At 39.4% G+C, this 17439-nt stretch overlaps 1 protein-coding gene across 2 annotated transcripts in view; it reads left to right on the forward strand.

The window, feature by feature from the left end:
- Positions 1-8393, forward strand: part of ABCA1 (ATP binding cassette subfamily A member 1) — a 137515-nt gene extending 129122 nt beyond the window's left edge. For both annotated transcript variants that reach the window (XM_070375179.1, XM_070375180.1), the window contains exons 45-50: positions 354-495; positions 850-984; positions 2625-2728; positions 3336-3428; positions 4131-4374; positions 5005-8393. In XM_070375179.1, the coding sequence (XP_070231280.1) occupies positions 354-495; positions 850-984; positions 2625-2728; positions 3336-3428; positions 4131-4374; positions 5005-5145 (859 nt within the window). In that variant the 3' untranslated portion in view covers positions 5146-8393. The remainder of the gene's footprint in view (positions 1-353; positions 496-849; positions 985-2624; positions 2729-3335; positions 3429-4130; positions 4375-5004) is intronic.
- The last annotated feature ends 9046 nt before the right edge of the window (positions 8394-17439 follow it).

Genomic DNA, 17439 nt, shown 5'->3' on the forward strand with positions numbered 1-17439 from the left:
AAGTCAGGAATGGACACTTCCTGTTAAAGCCCCTGGATAGCGTGACTAAGATCGTTGATATAGATAGCGCCGCAGTTGGGGTGGACTTGGGAATTCTGAAATGGGACCAAGCTTGCAGATTGAGGTGTTGGGGGAACCAGGGGAAAGGACTAGGCAAGATGGAGGCAGGAACCCTGACTTCCAGGAGGGGCTGGCATCCTGAGGGCAGAAAGGCTGTTCCTTGAAGCTAGAAGCAAGTGTGCTCACTGGTCTGTTTGTCACTCACAAGCACACTGAATAGAATGTTAGGCAAGATGGTCTGACCAGAGTACCAAGATGCTTAAAAGCCTGACCAGTTTTGCTTTTCTTTGCAGTATCTTATCAGACATCCATGAAGTCCATCAGAACATGGGCTATTGCCCTCAGTTTGATGCCATCACAGAGCTGCTGACTGGAAGAGAACACGTGGAGTTCTTTGCCCTTTTGAGAGGAGTCCCGGAGAAAGAAGTAGGCAAGGTACTGTGGGCACCGGAAAGCCAGCCTGCCTCCTTTGGCATCCTGACAGCCTGCCTTTTGGCTGTGACCTTCACACATGGCTGTTGGCTTCAGGCTGTTCATCCTTATGGACGCAGCGACAGGAAGTGCTGGCTCTTTGCAGCTCCTTTCAAAGGGGGAAGTTGTGGCGGTGGGGTAGGGATGGGAGATCAGGCTCACTCTGGAGGGCAGAGAGGGAGTGCTGCTCCCTGTGCTGCAGGCACTGTCCAGGTCATGATTGTATAGAATCTGGTCCTGCTCAGTGAAAGAGTTCTCACACGCAAGTGTAAGAAAGCATGATAAAATTACCAAATGGCGCTTTTTTATCACTCTTAGGTTGGCGAGTGGGCGATTCGGAAACTGGGCCTTGTGAAGTATGGAGAAAAATATGCTGGGAACTACAGTGGAGGCAATAAGCGCAAGCTCTCAACAGCCATGGCTTTGATTGGTGGGCCTCCAGTGGTGTTTCTGGTGAGTGTGACTGAATGGAAAACCCTGTTCTGGCCTGAATGGAAAGCATCTCTATTCTAAAGTCCTGGATGTCCAGGATGTGCATGACTGGCTTGGCAATGGCAAGCCCCACCTCACCTGATGAGGAATAGCCTCAGAGAACCAGAGGGAAGCTCCCCGTCCCTCTTCATAACACACATGGGGTGTATCTGCCTTACCCTCAGATGTTCCAGAGAGGGAGATACTCCAGGGACCTTGTTTCTCCAGCATGGAGAATCCCAACAACTGTTACTGAGGCTGGGTGTAGGATTTAACTTTCTTTGGACCATTCTGTATGCCATCTATGTGTTCATCCTCTGGAGATGGAGAATGTTGTTACAGCTTCAGGATTCCTAAGTAGCACCTTTGGGTCATAGTTCCTTAAATATGGATAAATGGAAAACAGAAGATCAGACCAACAGTGGCCTTTGACCTTTTTCTTCTGTAGAGGAGAAGGGCACTGAAGTTATTACAGGAAGAAGCCTTGGACTGAGGCTTTAAAGTTATCCAGAGTGTTTAGATTTAGAATTTGTTTCTCTAAGAGCAGCAAGTCTAAGATCATGGCATCCGATCCCATCACTTCATGGCAAATAGATGGGGAAACAATGGAGACACTGAGAGACTTTTTTCGGGGGGGCTCTAAAATCACTGCAGATGGTGACTGCAGCCATGAAATTAAAAGATTCTTGCTCCTTGGAAGAAAATCTATGACCAACCTAGACAGCATATTAAAAAGCAGAGACATTACTTTGCTGACAAAGGTCCATCTAGTCAAAGCTATGGTTTTTCCAGTAGTCATGTATGAATGTGAGAGTTGGACTATAAACAAAACAGAGGTGTTGAAAAAGACACTTGAGAGTCCCTTGGACTTCCAGGAGATCAAACCACTCAATCCTAAAGGAAATCAGTCCTTAATATTCATTGGAAGGACTGATGCTGAAGCTGAAACTCCAATACTTTGGCCACCTGATGTGAAGAAGTGACTCTAGAAAATACCCTGATGCTAGGAAAGATTGAAGACAGGAGGAGAAGAGGACGACAGAGGATGAGATCTTTGGATGGCATCACCAACTCGATGGGCATGAGTTTGAGCAAGCTCCGGGCGCTGGTGATGAACAGGGAAGCCTGGCATGCTGCAGTCCATGGGGTCACAAAGAGTCAGACACAAATAGTGACTGAACTGAACGGAACTGAAGACCAGCAAGTAGAGTATAACAGGCTAAGCCAGAGTGAACTAGAATAAAAAAAAAATTTATTCAGTTTTTGAACTGACTTCAGTAGCATTTCAGACAAAAATAATTTTTAGTATATGCTTTTCAGTCATGAAAAGATGATTGAAACTAAATGACTTTTCCCTTTTCCTTTCTGTTTATTTGGAGAAATTTAATTTCACCAAAATTAAATTTGAGTTTTCTACTTCAGTGACAGTTATAAAAGTGATCTGGTTAAAAACAAGTATGAAATATGCTTTTATGTAAGGTCTGGTTTTTTGATCCATCAGGAAATAAATAGAATGGTAAGTTAAATCTTAGGCTATTTCTAAAATGCTTCTGCATTTAAGACCAAACCTATCTTTGATTTTTTTCCAACACATAATAAGACTTATTCTGTTCTGTTTACAGGATGAACCAACCACAGGCATGGACCCTAAAGCCCGGCGCTTCCTGTGGAATTGTGCCCTAAGTATCATCAAGGAAGGGAGATCAGTAGTGCTTACCTCTCACAGGTCTGTAGTGAAGAGTCGGCTTGACTTCATTGTTGTATAATTTTTAACTTTTCCAAGTAGTATATATGATCACTGTGTAAGGACAGAAAACACGGAAAGGCAAAGAAAAAAAAAAATTATGATCACCTGATGTATCACCAGGAGACAACTATTATTATCACTGGGCAATATATCTTTGCAAAGTTTTCCTCTGCAAATCTATACACAGTGTATATGTTTTTTACAAACAAAAATGCAAGCTTTGGCATATATACCAAGTTCTTTCTCACTTAACAATATTGAGAACAGTATTCCAAGTCTGTTTAGTTGAGATGTGTCATCATTTCTTATAGCTATTAGTGAATAGTATTCCATTAGCATATACCCTAATTTACCTAACTGTTCCTCTTCTGTGTAGACACTTGGATCATTCTCAGCTTCTTCACAATTGTAAACGACATGGCAGTGAGCATTATTTCCCCTACATCTTCATGAAATTTCTAGCAGGATGCAGTTATACTCTAGGAAGCTAAGAATCTGTTTCTCTGAAACGCCAGATGTCATGGTGATGTTCTGATGGTTACAGGAGCATCTTTCTCGGACTAAACCTCATTCTGTGTCCCCACAGTATGGAAGAATGTGAAGCTCTCTGCACTAGGATGGCCATTATGGTCAACGGGCGGTTCAGGTGTCTTGGCAGTGTTCAACATCTGAAAAATAGGTAACAAAGACAATTTCTTTGGGATTCCACATAATGAGAAATTGTGTATTTATTCTTTTGTGAATGTATACATGGTGGTTCTAAAACCAAGGGAATAAACTGAACAAAATGGTGTAGGGCAAAGAATGAGGACTTTGAAGTCCAGCAGAGCTGTGTGCAAATTCTCTCTTTGCCTTTTACTGGTTGTATGCACTTGGGCAAGTTATTTAACCTCTTTGAGAGTCAGTATTCTAGGAATAGCTACTTTCTGGTTTTGTTATAGAGATATAATGGGAAGATTTATACGTGCCAGTAAAGTTGGAGCATAGACTTTGGAGTCAAACACACCAGTTGGTTTGACTGGTGTTGGGTCCACACCCCAGCCCTACCACGTCTGAGTTTTGTATCATGAGCAAGTGACCAACTCTCTAGGTTTCAGTTTCTCCGTAACATTTCACAGGTCCAAGTGTGGATTAAATGAAGTCATGTCTAAAGCACTCGGCAAGGCAGCTCAAATAGAATAGGTTATTCAGTATATGACAACTGGTTCCTTTTCTCTGAAACTGATTTCTGGGTCTGGCAGGGACCACTTTCTCTTTCAGGACCCAAGAGTTAAGTATTCTTTTGAGAAGTTTCCCCAGAGTCTTCAATTTGATTTTCTTTTGCCTGCTTTCAGGATAATTTTTTCCCCTGCTTTTAGGATTTTCTTTTTCCTGCTTTCAGGTTTGGAGATGGTTATACAATAGTTGTACGAATAGCAGGGTCGAACCCTGACCTGAAGCCTGTACAGGAGTTCTTTGAACTCGCCTTTCCAGGAAGCGTCCTGAAGGAGAAGCACCGGAACATGCTTCAGTACCAGCTTCCATCTTCACTGTCTTCCCTGGCCAGGATTTTCAGCATCCTTTCCCAGAGCAAAAAGCGACTCCACATAGAAGACTACTCTGTCTCTCAGACAACACTTGACCAAGTAAGCTTTGAGTGTCAAAAGTAGATTTGCTTTTCAGGGTGAGGACTCCTCCCCCTTCATTATGGGCCCTAGAACAGTATAGATTATCTGAGCATGAACTCCTGATTGTCTACTGTTAGTTATGCTTTTTATCTAACCTCCCTGAATCTGAAAAGGGAGATGATGCTACTGATTTCATAGGGTTATTATGAGAATTAATTGTCATACTAATCATAAAAACTGCAATTTATTGAGTATCTGCCATGGGCAGGTATTAGGCCCAGTACAGTATTCCATTTAAATTAAATGACATCAGGTACAAAAGAGATCCTGGCCCTTAGTAGCTATTCAGCAAATGTTAGTTTTCATCCCCCTTCCCTTTAATCAAGTCTGTATGAGTCAAAGTAAATAGATGATTGAGCAGTTGGTTGATTTGGAGGGGCAATATATAAGGGCAGTTTTTTACTTTTTTAATGATTAATGCTTTTTCAATCATTCCTTTCTCCGTCCTACACAAAGTTTTCTAGTTAATCTATTTATTCAATCTCAGATTCTTCTATGTGGCCTAATTTCCACATGGGGAAAAGTGCAACTTGAATAAAGAGAGCGCAAGTTAGAGGTGTTTATAATGGTCCGTCTTTATTTTGACAGGTATTTGTAAACTTTGCCAAGGACCAAAGTGATGATGACCACTTAAAGGACCTGTCATTACACAAAAACCAGACAGTAGTGGACGTTGCAGTCCTCACATCTTTCCTGCAGGATGAGAAAGTGAAAGAAAGTTATGTATGAAGAATCTTGTCCATATACGGTGGCTGGAAGAAAGGAGAAACTAGACCTTCCTTTGTACCATGTGAAGTGTTCCAGAGGAAAGAGCTAGAAGATTTTGTGGGAAGAAGTAAACTGGATACTGTACTGATACTGTTCAATGCAATGCAATTCAATGCAATGAAAACAAAATTCCATTACAAGGGCAGTGCCTTTGTAGCCTATGTCTCATATGGCTCTCGAGTGAAAAAGACTTGAATTTAGTTTATTACCTTATACTCATGTGAAACTCTAGTATGGAACCCAGTGGACATATGAGTTTGACATACTTTTTTTGTTCCTTTGTATTTTTACTGGGGTTGCCACAATAATTCATCAAGTGATCATGGCCAGTGATTATTTTTCAAAATCAAAGGCATGCACATGCTCATTCATTATGCCATGCCATGCCAAGAGACTGGCTTCCCGGTGATATAGCCACTGCTGGCAATGAGTGTGCCAGAATTACTAGTGCCAAGTTTCTCAGAAAGCCTGAAGCACCATGCTATGCCTTGCACACTTTTGTGAGAGCTGCGCTACTCAGTCTGTTGACATCATCAAATACGGGTGATGAAATAGTGCCATGTGTGGGGAAAGTCCTGCTTTGATTCCCTCTTTGAGCTGCTCTGGTGATGGTGACATGCAAACTGCATGATGACATGCAAAAGCAAAACTTGGTTTCATTGTTGTCCCTTGCTTGGAACCATGAGTCTCTAAGATTATCTTTCTGGGACTCTAAGTATACTTAGATCCAGGTAAGAAGCAAAGAATCAGCAACCACATTGTTGGGGCTGCGAGCTGGGGAGGCCATGGCATGTGATGAAAGAGATGATGTATTTGGAATCAAGGGAAGTCTGTGTCCATTTGTCTTGCTTGTCTACTAACATGGTACAGTGCATCTCAAGATCTTGTCCTTTGACACAAGCATAGTATTATTTCTGGCTTTTTGAATTAATCTAGAATATGAAAATATGGAGTTGTATTTTGAGAACAATCTTTGTACTTTTAACCTTATTTGGAATTGTAAGTTCTATTAGTGACTTCTGAAAATTTAGAGTGGCCTCTTTGTAGAACCCTGTGGCACAGAGGAGTATGGCCACACTGCCTCGCTAGCTTTAATTTTTCACGTATGTTTGCAAATGGATTATCTGACTAATGCCTAGTGACTTGAAAACAGTATGATGGCCAAGATGTTATGACAACATTATATTTAAGCATCTTTAAGATCGTTAAGCATACTTTTAGTATAAGCTCATTAGTCAAGTATTCTTTGAGTGTATGTTTTAACTGAGTGAGTATGGATGGATGGCGTGGGGAGAAATTAAGTTTCAGTAGATTTCCTGTGCCATGTTCATCAGATAACTGGTTTACAAATACAGGTTTTGTTGTGGTTGTGGGAACCCACTGAAAGAATATTGAAGCCCACTTTTTGAAAATAACAACAATGTAAAAGGCAAGAAAGCTTATGTCATAGGGTCACAAGATTAGCTTCAAAACTTGTTGAATAACATAAAACTTGTGCTTATGGCATTTAGTACCTTTGAATATTGGCTTTGAAAATCTCAGATACCCCATTCTGACAATCTCAAATTTTTTCTCTCTTCAGTCACTATCCCGGGAAAAAAAAAAAAAGCAAATGCCCCCCCACATGAAAATTATTTCAGACTTTTCCAAGTCAGTTTAATTGTTTATAGTCAGTAAATACTTGTTAAAAATAATGTTATCTGTCTTGAGACAACAAAATTATGAAAGAAATACTGTTTGAAGTTAAACTGATCTTTTAATATCATTACTAATGTCTTTTCCTTTTAAAAAATTAGGTATTAATTCTAAAGTACAAGATTTCAGATCTATTCCAAGTATACATTTTTTCTTTTAAAATTTACTGCATGTTATCATGCGACTTGTTGCTTGGAGAAAAGAAAATGACCATTAGAGAGTATTGACAATATTTTCTAAAATGATAAACAAGTAATAAAGACATTTTCCCAATAATTATTGGCCTAACCTCATATTTTATGCTGTCTTTAATGATATAAAATTCATTGAATGATTGTTTCTCCTTGTTTAGTATTTTCCAAAATTAAGCTTCTGCTAGATTCCCCATTTCAGCAGAATCATGTCCTAAATCTGTATTGTATTAAAACCATGAACAGCTCCTTTTTTTCGATTATTCTACTTCAAGGCCATATTAAAAAAAAAAATCAAAAGATACTGTGAACTACTTTGAAAAATGCAACATTTCAATATGGATTTAAAAGCTATCTTAAGCTAGAAACAATCTACAGCTACTCATCTACTTCATTAGTACTGTTATTAGATATCCAAATTGCAGTCTTTAAAATTTTTCTGGGTAAGCCTAATTATAGTAGAGATTTTTACCAACTCTTCTCAGTCAAGTAAAATTTCTATATCATCCCTGTGGAAATGTAACCATGTGAGTTTAACAAAAAAAATTTTTTTGTAAGTGTTCAGAGATTTCTGCTTTTGCTTCTTTTGGACACCTGAAGCCTTATTAACTGTGAATATGAAAAAATGCAAAAGAAAACAATAACAAAGCCCTCTATATACAGATACCCAGCATAGGTCATTGTTAAAAAACCAATAACCAAACCTCAAACTACTGTATTTCAGTATCTGTACTGAAGGCATATGCATTGTGACTATTAAATGTTGCACAACATTCACTGCATAGTAATCATTGACTAAAGGGATTTGTCTGTTTTCTTCTTGTGGTTGTATATATCAGGTAAAATGTTTTTTCCAAAGAGCCATGTGTCATATTATATTGAACCACTTTGACATTGAGATATTAATTTCTACTCTTGTTACCATTTACTAGTAATATAGTATTATAGAAATATTGTTCTAATTCTCTTCAGAATTGTTGCATCCCTTTTTATAGAATGTTTATACTTCCATAAGTTTTAAGAATTCTGTTCTCCCTTCTTATACCCTAGGATTAAACCATGTTTTTGTGCTTTTTCTTTATCATTGACCCTTCATTCCAAGCACTTTATGCTGTCTGTAATGGGATCTATTTTTGCACTGGAATATCTGAGAATTGCAAAACTAGACAAAAGTTTCACAATAGATTTCTAAGTTAAATCATTTTCATTAAAAGAAAAAAAAGAAAAAAAATTTTTGTATTGTCAATAACTTTATAGAAAGTATTAAAAAAAGGCATATTTCTATGTTGTTATAAGTCACGAAATAAACCTGTGATGGTTCTATTGTGGTCTATACTAATTTATTTTCGTGCATTCATAGCACCACCTACTGTTAAAGCTTATAAAGTCATTACAGAAGTAAGAAGTGTCTGCTTGGAGAAGGGAGGATACTTGGATCAAAAGCAGAAATTTAGAAAAGACTAAATGTCCTGTTAATCACAAGAGAATCAAGGGGACTACTTGAAAATAGAGGGTGTTTGGAACTTTCATGATTCAGTTTAAGAGGATTTAGGTAAACTTATTCTGCTTAATGATCATGAAGCTGCAGAGATCTCCACAATTACTCTGTAGCTAAGCCATTTAATAAAAATGTCATTGCTTCCTTGATACTGAGGAAGCACAAAGGCAGCAAAATGGAGCTTTTGTTTATTCAACCAAAAGTACAAGGACTGTCATGGGTGTACCCTCTTTGTATACAAACATTTACAGATTAAAAAAAGCTCTGGAAACTGGAATGCTAATGTGCACATTGAATATGAAAAACCTTGAGATGATTAGCTACCCTTTTCAAGTGTTTTACTGTGTTGTCAGATATTTCATTTAATCCTCAGAACCTGGCCTATGAGGTAAATAGTACCATTTGACATAGGAGTAGACTGCGGCTCAGAGAATAAGGAACTTGTCCAGAGTGACACCGCTAGTAGTTAGCAGAGGATTCTTTTGGTGAAGTTAGGTATCCAGTTAAAATTGTCCTTGTAAAATCACTTCAGTCTCATTCTGCAATAACATAACAAATATTTACTGAACATTATCATGCACCAGATACTCTTACAGTTCTGGGGATACAGTGTTGAAGAAGACAGAATTCCTGCTCTAATGGACTTGAATTTCATTGAAGAAGTTATAGTCACAATGGATGTGTGGGCAAATAAATGTAATAGCACTAAGTGCTAAGTAGAAAATATCGCGTGGTGACAGAGAGGAGTCAGGCTTCTGCGGAGTGACATTTAAGTTCAAATGTAAACAAAACAAACAGGAGCCAACATTGGAAGGTGTGTAGGAAGAATGTAGGATGAGATGGTTAGATGGCATCACTGACTCAATGGACATGAGTTTGAGAAAACTCCAAGAAATGGTGATGGACAGAGAAGCCTGGTGTGCTGCAGTCCATGGGGTCACAGAGAGTCAGGCACAACTGAGCAACTGAACTGAACTGAACTGAGGAAGAATATTAACTGAGGAAGAATGCCCCCAGAAGAAAGAACACTCTGTGCAAAAACCACAGGTGGGAAAGAACTTGGCGAGTTGGAGAGAATTCTAGTGTCCGAGTTATAGGGGATGGAATCAGAGATGGTAGGACCCAGAACTTGTGGGGCCTCATCCTCCAGGTCTTTAAGGTACTTGGATTTTATTATGAGTGCAATGAGGAGCTACTGGCCAGTTTTAAACAAGGTAGTGGTTTGATCCAATCTTTGTTTCAGAAAGAACTTTGTTGGTTATATGGGAAGAAAAGACAGTAGGGGGATGGGGGCGGTGCTCAGTAGGAGATGATGGTGGTTTGGACCAGGATGATAGCGACAGAGGGAGGGATGGTAACACTGAGGATCTATTTAGAGACACAGCCAACAGGACCTGCTGACAGGCTGCATGAAGGAGATGAGGGAAAGAGAGATATCAAAGTGATTTCTAGTTTGTCAATCTAGGCAGTTGGTATTTCAGTCTGGAGCTCAGAGGCAAATATGGGAAAAAAGATAAAAGTGTGTCAATCATATATATGATTAAGCCTCGGGAGTGAAGGAACTTACCTGGAGAGAAGGAAGAGAACATGCTTGAGGTCTGAGATGCTACCCACATTTAGAAGACAAGCCAGAAAAGAGAACAGAGGGACTGGCCAGTGAAGAGGAGGAAGATCTAAGAGAAAGATGTGAAGAAGTGAGAGTTGTTCAGTTGTGTCCAACTCTGCGACCCCATGGACTATACAATCCATGGAATTCTCTAGGCCAGAATACTGGAGTGGGTAGCCTTTCCTTTCTCCAGGGGATCTTCCCAACCCAGGTATCGAACCCAGGTCTCCAGCATTGCAGAAGATACCATGTATTGAAGCTCAGAATCAAATACTTTCAAGAAGGCAGAAGTGGTCAACTGTGTCCATTACTGCTGAGAAGATGAGCAAGGTAAGGGCAACTGAATTTGGCAAGAAAGAGGTCTTTGGTGATCTTCAGAAGAATCATTTCAGCAGACTGACAAAGATACAGACCTAATTGGATTTGGTTCAAGAAAGAATACGGGGTAAGGAAAGGAAGATGGTGAGTATGAAGTGAAGTGTTAGTTGCTCAGTCATGGCTCTTTGCAACTCTATGGACTGTAGCCTGCCAGATCCCTCTGTCCATGGAATTCTCCAGGCAAGAACACTAGAGTGGGTGGCCATTCCCTTCTCCAGGGGATCTTCCCAATCCAGGGATTGAACCCCAGTCTCCTGTATTGCAGGCAGATTCTTTACCATATGAGTCACCAACTCTAAAGGAGGTTTTTCTTTGAAGGGAAACAGAAAACATGACGATAGTTGGATTACAAAACTCTTTGGATTCTTTTCTTGTCTGCTTATACTATAGATAGCACCTGAACACCATCTCACCTTTCCTTTAGACATTTCTTTTTTTAATCCTTTAGACTTTTTTTTTTTTTTTTTTAATCCTTTAGACATTTCTTCTATCAGGAGCCTAACACACTGTACCTTGTTTTCCAAATTTCCCTTAGCTAATTCATTATATACTATTTTACATTTACAATCTGTTTTAGAAATTTAAAATAATATAGCTATAAATACAGACTATCAAAAGAGCTTGGATTTACCAAACCAAGTTTTAGCAGACAGAGGTACACAACTAAAATGGAAATTAAAGGTGTTTCAAGGAAAACTAGCATGTCTGTGGCAGTACTAAAGAAACCCTCCTTCTGGGATTACTATCTGCTATTTTCTTGATGTAACTTAACATTTACAATAAAGTTAGTAAATTATCACTGTGTTACCATCCTATGGGTGAATGCATGTAAAGTCACATCTCTTATGTCTCCTGCATTGGCAGGCGGATTCTTTACCACTAGTGCCACCTGGGAAGCCCATCACCATCCTATAGCAATACAATAAAAGCTCCAGAGTTGATAATATCAACATAAAATGCAAATTAAGAAAAAACAAAACAGATATGTAGGCTTTTATTAGAGCAAGCATTTCCATAAACATGAAAGTGAAAGTTGCTCAGTCATGTTCGACTCTTTGCGACCCCATGGACTATACAGTCCATAGAATTCTCCAGGTCAGAATACTGGAATGGGTAGCCTTTCCCTTCTCCACGGGATCTTCACAACCCAGGGATCAAGCCCAGGTCTCCCGCATTGCAGGCAGATTCTTTACCAACTGAGCTCACAAATAGATGTCCCACAGATCTTCATTAAACGGTGATCCAAAATGAACAAAAATTAATAAAACTGTAAATGAATGCATTTCAGGATATAAAACAAGTCTTCTGAAGTTTTTAAAAAATTATTTTCCAAGTGAAAGTGACAAATAATGTCAAAACCATAATTAAAACAGGTGATATTGTACTTTCCCAAGCTAAAGAAGTGTATTTGATGTAATATTCTTCTGGATCCCATTTGATATCATAAAATAAATTTTACTGGGCAAAAATCTTTTTAAAAAGCTCAGATATCACAGATATGATTAAAAAAACCCATAGCCATTGTATATAAATTAAAAACACTGTCAGGCACAGAAATGTAAAATCATCATATGCATATAAGAAAATCCTATAGAACAAAAGGTTATTAAAATAAGAGATAGTCTGAAACAAATGAAAATCATGATCAAGAAGTAATGGCAACTACATATTTCTAAAATATAATAGATACTGAAATGCTTCGGGGAAAATGAACAGAACTATCCTGAGGTGGTAGTGACAAAGGACAGAGCTGGCTTTAAAAATGTAGAGGCATAGCAAATTAATTTACTACTTACTTCAGACAAAAGTGAGAATCTCTTTGAAGAATTGAAGCAGATTAGCAGACACATGACAGTTAACGAATGCTTCTTATATCAGTGGAAAACTATTTCAGTGGTGAGTATGACATAGGAATCAGAAGCATATTCTGCTGAGACACTAGGCAATTGACACTTTCTCGAACTGAAAAAGAAATTCATAAGAAGGCATATAAAGTTATTGACTAAATCTGATTTGTTGTAAGAATAACTTGTGCCTAGTGAAATAGCTTACCAGCTGCCACCACTCTGGGGTCCTCATGAGACTGATGTCTCCCAGCTGCATGGCTGTCTGCACTCTCGTTCCACTGGAAACACGAACTGCAGAAATAAACCAGAAATAGATGCTAAAGACTGTGGCATTACTACCACTAAGAAAGACAGAAACATTAGCCCAAAACTGAAAGTCCTATTCTTTCAATGAAAATAATGAATATCAAAAAGGCAGCACTAAGTATGCTGGTGATGAGATTTCAGAGAGGTCAGAGATTTGGGTGAGAAATTTGTAAATGAATTAGTCAAACTGGTTTTATAAATGAAGAAACTGAAAGCTTTTACTTTATTTTAAAAAGCGAGATTATAAAAAAAAAAATTGTATTTACTGAATATTTGACTGATGCCCAGAAGCAATTAAAAAGTAGCCAAAACTTAACCTCCAAGGGAAAATCTGTATTAATATTTATTGCATTTCTTTGTAAAGATAAGAAGTAGAAAATAAAGGTCTTGCTGTTATATTTAGTAATAGATTCTAAAAAGTCAACAAAGAGAATTTTCTATGGCAATGATATTCGTTTTTAGCACTTATTTGAATTTCTTCTCATAATTATAACATCTTTTTATGCCAACCGCATATTGTTTATTATTTGTGTTCTTCAAAATAGTGTGGTATTCTAAAGAAGATTGAAATACATGTTCTTGTACTTAAATTACTTAAAAAGTTAAAAATAGTTATAACGCGTTACTTGTATAGATTTTGGAAAATGCAGATAAACAAAAAGAATAGTTTCTAATCCTACCACCCAGGATTAATCCTACCTCTTTTCTATTTTGGGTTTCCCTGGTGGCTCAGATGGTAAAGAATCCACCCGCAATGCAGGAGACCTGGGTTCAATTCCTGGGTTGGCAAGATCTCCTGGAGAAGGGAATGGCTACCCACTCCAGTATTCTTGCCTGGAGGATTCCATTGACAGAGGAGCCTGGCAGGCTACAGTCTGTGGGGTCACAAAGAGGGATACAACTAAGCAACTTTCACTTTCCATATTTATGTATGTTGCTGCTGCTGCTAAGTCACTTCAGTCATGTCCGACTCTGTGGGACCCCATAGACGGCAGTCCACCAGGCTCCCCCATCCCTGGAATTCTCCAGGCAAGCACACTGGAGTGGGTTGCCATTTCCTTCTTCAATGCAGGAAAGTGAAAAGTGAAAGTGAAGTCGTTCAGTCGTGTCCAACTCTTAGTGACCCCATGGACTGCAGCCTACCAGGCTCCTCGGTCCATAGGATTTGCCAGGCAAGAGTACTGGAGTGGGGTGCCATTGCCTTCTCTGATATTTATGTATATGTGTATATATTTTATATGTTTATATACTTATCTACACACAGAATATATGTTTATGCTTATATAACATTCATGATATGTATGATGTATGAGTATGTCTGAACACTCTTTGTGGACTCTGGGAGTTGGTGATGGACAGGGAAGCCAGGCGTGCTGCAGTCCATGGGGTTGCAAAGAGTTGGACACAACTGAGTGAACTGAACTGATATCTTTACTTGGTGAAAATGGCATCTCATTATTATCTTCTTTAAAAAATAACGTTGTTTATTTTTGGCTGTGCTGGGTCTTTGTTGCTGTGCTGGCCTTTTCTAGTTGTGGTGAGTAGGGCTACTCGCTTGTTGCAGTGCGCGGGCTTCTCACTGCAGTGGCTTCTCTTGTTGCACAGCACGGGCTCTGGGGCATGTGGGTTTCAGTTGTTGTGGCACGTGGGCTCAGTAGTTGTAGCTCCTGGGCTCTGGAGCACAGGTTCAGTAGTTGTGGCACCTGGGCTTAGTTTGGCATCACTGACTCAATGTGAGTCTGGGTGAACTCTGGGAGTTGGTGATGGACAGTGAGGCCTGGCATGCTGCGATTCATGGGGTCGCAAAGAGTCGGACACGACTGAGCGACTGAACTGAACTGAACTGGGCTTAGCTGCTTCATGGTATGTGAGATCTTCTGGGACTAGGATTCGAATCTATGTCTTCTGCATTGGCAGGCAGGCTGACCTGCCAATGCAGATTTCTCAGGAAGCAGGTAAGGTGGTCTGGTATTCCCATCTCTTTAAGAATTTTCCATGGTTTGTTGTGATCCACAAAGGCTTTACTGTAGTCAATGAAACAGCTGGTTCAGTTCAGTCACTCAGTCATGTCTGACTCTGCAACCCCATGGATTGCAGCACACCAGTCTTCCTTGTCCATCACCAACTCCCAGAGCTTGCTCAAATTCATGTCCATCAAATCGGCGATGCCATCCAATCATCTCATCCTCTGTCATCCCCTTTTCCTCCTGCCTTCAGTCTTGCCCAGTATCAGAATCTTTTTTAAGAAATCAGTTCTTCACATCAGGTGGCCCAAGTATTGGAGCTTCAGCTTCAGCATCAGTCCTTTCAATGAATTTCAGGACTGATTTCCTTTAGGACGGACTGGTTGGATCTCCTTGCAGTGCAAGGGACTCTCAGGAGTTTTCTTCAATACCTTCAATAGTTCAAAAGCATCAATTCTTTGGCTCTCAGCCTTCTTTATGATCCAGCTCTTACATCCATACATGACTACTGGGAAAACCATAGCTTTGACTAGATGGACCTTTGTTGGCAAAGTAATGTCTCTGCTTTTTAATATGTGGTATAGGTTTGTCATAGCTTTTCTTCCAAGGAGCAAGTGTCCTTTACTTTCATGCCTGCAGTCACTGTCTGCAGTGATTTTGGAGCCCAAGAAAATAAAGTCTGTCACTGTTTCCATTGTTTCCCCATCTATTTGTCATGAAGTGATGGGACTGGATGCCAATGAAGAAGTATTTCTGGAACTCTCTTGCTTTTTCTATGATCCAATGGATGTTGGCAATTTGCTCTCTGGTTCCTCTGCCTTTTCTAAATACAGCTTGAACATCAGGAAGTTCTCAGTTCACATACTGTTGAAGCCTAGCTTGGAGAATTTTGAGCATTACTTTGCTAGTGAGTAAGATGAGTGCAATTTTGCATTAGTTTGAACAATCTTTGACATTGCCTTTTTTTGGGATTGGAATGAAAACTGACTTTTTCCAGTCCTGTGGCCACTGCTGAATTTTCCAAATTTGCTGGCATATTGAGTGCAGCACTTTCACAGCACCATCTTTTAGGATTTGAAATAGCTCAACTGGAATTCCATCACCTCCACCGGCTTTGTTCGTAGTGATGCTTCCTAAGGCCCACTTGACTTCACATTCCAGGATGTCTGGCTCTAGATGAGTGATCACACCATCATGGTTATGGGTCACTAAGATCTTTTTTGTATAGTTCTTCTTTGTATTCTTGCCACCTCTTCTTAATATCTTCTGCTTTCTGTTAGGTCCGTATCATTTCTGTCCTTTATTGAGCCCATCTTCACATGAAGTGTTCCCTTGGTATCTCTAATTTTCTTGAAGAGATCTCTAGTCTTTCCCATTCTATCTTTTTTCTCTATTTCTTTACATTTATCCCTTAGGAAGGCTTTATCTCTCCTTGCTAATCATTATTATTATTATGTTTAATTACAGATGCAACATGAAGGACATTTAAACCATCCAATTATACTGCTGCTACTGCTGCTAAGTCGCTTCAGTCATGTCCGACTCTGTGCGACCCCATAGACAGCAGCCCATCAGGCTCCCCTGTCCCTGGGTTTCTCCAGGCAAGAATACTGGAGTGGGTTGCCATTTCCTTCTCCAATGCATGAAGGTGAAAAGTGAAAGTGAAGTCGCTCAGTCCTGTCCGACTCTGAGCGACTCCATGGACTGCAGCCTACCGGTCTCCTCCGTCCATGGGATTTTCCAGGCAAGAGTACTGGAGTGGGGTGCCATCCCCTTAATTAATTCTTTTTGTATTAGACGGATGCTTACTACGTAAACTTTGCTCTGTTTAATATCCAGAGACTTAGTGAACTTAACTTTAGGTAGGAAATGCCCTGCCAGAAAGTATCCTCTATGTATGCCTATGTGTGTGTAAATAATGTGTATATATACACACTCATATGGCATTTGTGGTTATAAGTCTGATTGTTTCGGATATCCTGTGCCAATTTCTGAAGCTGATTAAGCAGATTTGTCTATTACAAGTATTGGTATAAACAAAGCTATGGATGATTTGGAGCTTATGTTGTCTAGGGGATATGTCAGATTAAACCAGTAGGCTTCTTTCACCGATATATTTTTGGTTTTGACACACAATTGCCTATGTATGTGATTTAATTATGTATAATGTCCTATTTATAATATGAGTTCATTCTGCTTGTGTCTGCTACAAGTTATGTTCCTAGTGCCCAAGTGCCTAGTTCCTATGCCCTAGTATCCTAGTGCTACAAGTTAAGTTCCTAGTATAAGCCTAAGCTTACAATGAAAGGAGGTGTTCCCACCAAAAACAACTGCAGCTATTCCCTGATTTGGTGGACATGTTTGCTGTGTCATTTTATCCAAATAAAAGTAGACAATGTTACACAAATAAACAACTTCTTGGTATAATAGTTTAACAGGTATTATAAATAAAATACATCAGAAAATGAGCTAGTAGGTTATTTGTTACTATTGCTTTTTCAGTTGATTTTCAGGGATTTGTATTTGAAAACAAATATATGGACAAGGCACCCATAATTTTGTTATTTTCAACAGGGGGAGCCCAGGGAAAGCTTAAACAGCTGTGAGGTAAGTCTGTGTGCTTGCCTGGAGGTGATTTTTGTTGCACAGCAGGAACCAGAACTGTCCTGGAGGAAGAATCAAGAGTACTTTAAGTTCCCTTATATTAGGTTGGGGCTCATTTTCAGCAGCAGTAACTTCCAAGTCACCTGTCAGATAGCATGTGATCAAC

This window comes from Bos mutus, chromosome 8, assembly GCF_027580195.1.
Source record: "Bos mutus isolate GX-2022 chromosome 8, NWIPB_WYAK_1.1, whole genome shotgun sequence".
NCBI classification, from domain to species: domain Eukaryota; kingdom Metazoa; phylum Chordata; class Mammalia; order Artiodactyla; family Bovidae; genus Bos; species Bos mutus.